This window comes from Crocuta crocuta, unplaced genomic scaffold (assembly GCF_008692635.1).
Source record: "Crocuta crocuta isolate KB4526 unplaced genomic scaffold, BGI_CrCroc_1.0 scaffold475, whole genome shotgun sequence".
In the NCBI taxonomy this organism is placed as follows: Eukaryota; Metazoa; Chordata; class Mammalia; order Carnivora; family Hyaenidae; genus Crocuta; species Crocuta crocuta.
Genome location: NW_027529518.1, coordinates 1,662,503 through 1,664,586, shown reverse-complemented (window position 1 = coordinate 1,664,586; position 2,084 = coordinate 1,662,503). Strand labels below are relative to the sequence as shown.

The 2,084-nt window shown below is 39.0% G+C and overlaps 1 protein-coding gene across 1 annotated transcript in view; it reads right to left on the bottom strand.

Annotated features, from left to right (window-relative positions):
* Positions 1 to 2,084, bottom strand: part of HPRT1 (hypoxanthine phosphoribosyltransferase 1) — a 33,635-nt gene that overhangs the window by 7,153 nt on the left and 24,398 nt on the right. Inside the window, exon 4 of the mRNA XM_077760812.1 lies at positions 53 to 68. Within this exon, the coding sequence (XP_077616938.1) occupies positions 53 to 68 (16 nt within the window). The remainder of the gene's footprint in view (positions 1 to 52; positions 69 to 2,084) is intronic.

Genomic DNA, 2,084 nt, shown 5'->3' with positions numbered 1-2,084 from the left:
ACTAAATCAGGAAGATCATAAATATTATATTAAAAAAAGGTAGAATTTTCCTCAACAATCAAGACATTCTAGAAGAAAAAGAAATGGAAATCAGTACAATGAGCTGGTGTTTCTAATTATAACTCAAATCACATCATAACAAGCTCATTATCCAAATTCTTGTTTTAAGATTCTTTCCTATATCAAACCCTGATTTAAACAATGGGCCATCTGCTGGGATATGGAACTCTTTCATTAGAAATGTCACTATAATGGCATTTTTAAAAATAAAATTTGACCTATATGTTCATTTTTTTAAAATTCTCACTACTTTAAATAGATGTCTAATCTTGAGCAGACAGTGAAATTTCTCCGCGCCTCAGTTTACCATGTGTCAAATAAGGAACTTGAACTAGTATGTATCTTTGACCTCCAACATTCAACAAGTAAAATTTGTACTGTAACTCTGAAATCGTGCGTTTAATTTACCATACGGAATCCAATTCAAAACCCATTTGCTCATTAGGCTGAAACTGATCTGTATTTTCTGAATGTGTTCATGTTCTTGGACTCAACTGAAGAAAGGTACCAATGCTTCCCTCCACCACAAACCCTCACCCCAATTTCTACCTCTCAGAATTTGATAGCTGGAAAAGCCGTTATAGGAGAAACCATCTAACAATGACCTCCGAGGTAGAGAAGCAATCTATCTGCTGTTATGTTACTTATAGGAACGAGGCAGCATCTCACATACCGGTTTAATCATTGTGATAAGAAAGATTCATGCTACACTGTGTATTTGTAGAGCTCATTTCTTGGTGACATCCCTACTGCATCAGAATTTTAGTGTTCTATATATTCTTCTAAGTTGGTGGCTATCAAGGTAGGGCACAGAGGATCCACAGGAGTGCAAAAAAGAAATATTAGAACTTTTTTTTAACCTTCTCCTGTTTAATCTATAATTTTGTGTGTACTTTGTAATATACACAGTACTGCTACCACAGTTCGTATATCATTTACCCCTTTCCTCATATCACAACTGATACGTCTCTTTTCAAAAGATACTGCAATCTCAATCGCTACTAAAACTGAATATATGCGGTTAGTGGACCCATAGTTGTCTTACCACCTACCGTGTGGTTCTGTTTCAACACCTTCCCCACCCCAGCTAGCGCATCTCCCGTCCGAGCCATGGCTCACCGCCGCAGCGATTTCCACCATGCAATGGAGTTACAGTTTGAAAACACTACTGAATTATGAGACAGAGAAACTGTATTCCAGTCTTGACTCTAACTCTAGCTGCACAATCTTGATTAAATCATGATCGTTGACTTCTGGCATTATGATAGTTTGTACAAATCAATCAAAATCCAGAGAGATTAAATATTTATCCAATATAAAATCGTAGTATCTAGAGTATGATCTCAATACTGTTTTAAAAACAAACAATGAGGGGCTCCTGGGTGGCTCAGTTGGTTACGCGTCCGACTCCTGGTTTTGGCTCAGGTCATGATCTCACGGTTCAGGAGCTCGAGCCAGGCTCGGTTTCTGCACCGATAGCGAGGAGCCTGCTTAGGATCCTCCCTCTCTCTGCCCCTCCCCTCCACGTGCACCAGCTCGCTCTCCTTCACTGTCTCTCAAAATAAATAAATATACTTAATTCTTAAAATCTTTAAAAATAAAGAATGAGGGGTGTCTGGGTGGCTCAGTCGGTTGAGCATCTGACTTCAACTCAGGTCATGATCTCACGGTTCATGGGTTTGAGCCCCGCGTCGGGTTCTGTGCTGACAGCTCAGAGCCTGGAGCCTGTTTCTGATTCTGTGTCTCTCTCTCTCTCTGCCCCTCCCCAACTTATGCTGTGTTTCTCTCTGTCTCAATAATCATAAACATTAAAAAATATAAAAATAAATAAAAATAAAGAATGAGACTTTCTACCATTATGGAGAGCTTACTTTAGGCCAAATAGCTACATCCGTACTTCATAAATGAAAAGAATGAGACTCAGAGGTCAAATAATTTGCCTAAAGTCATAAAACTAGCCAAGTGGTAAAGATCTAAAGAAGTGTTTTCAGGGTCCAAAGCCCATGTTCTCAAGCGCTAACTGG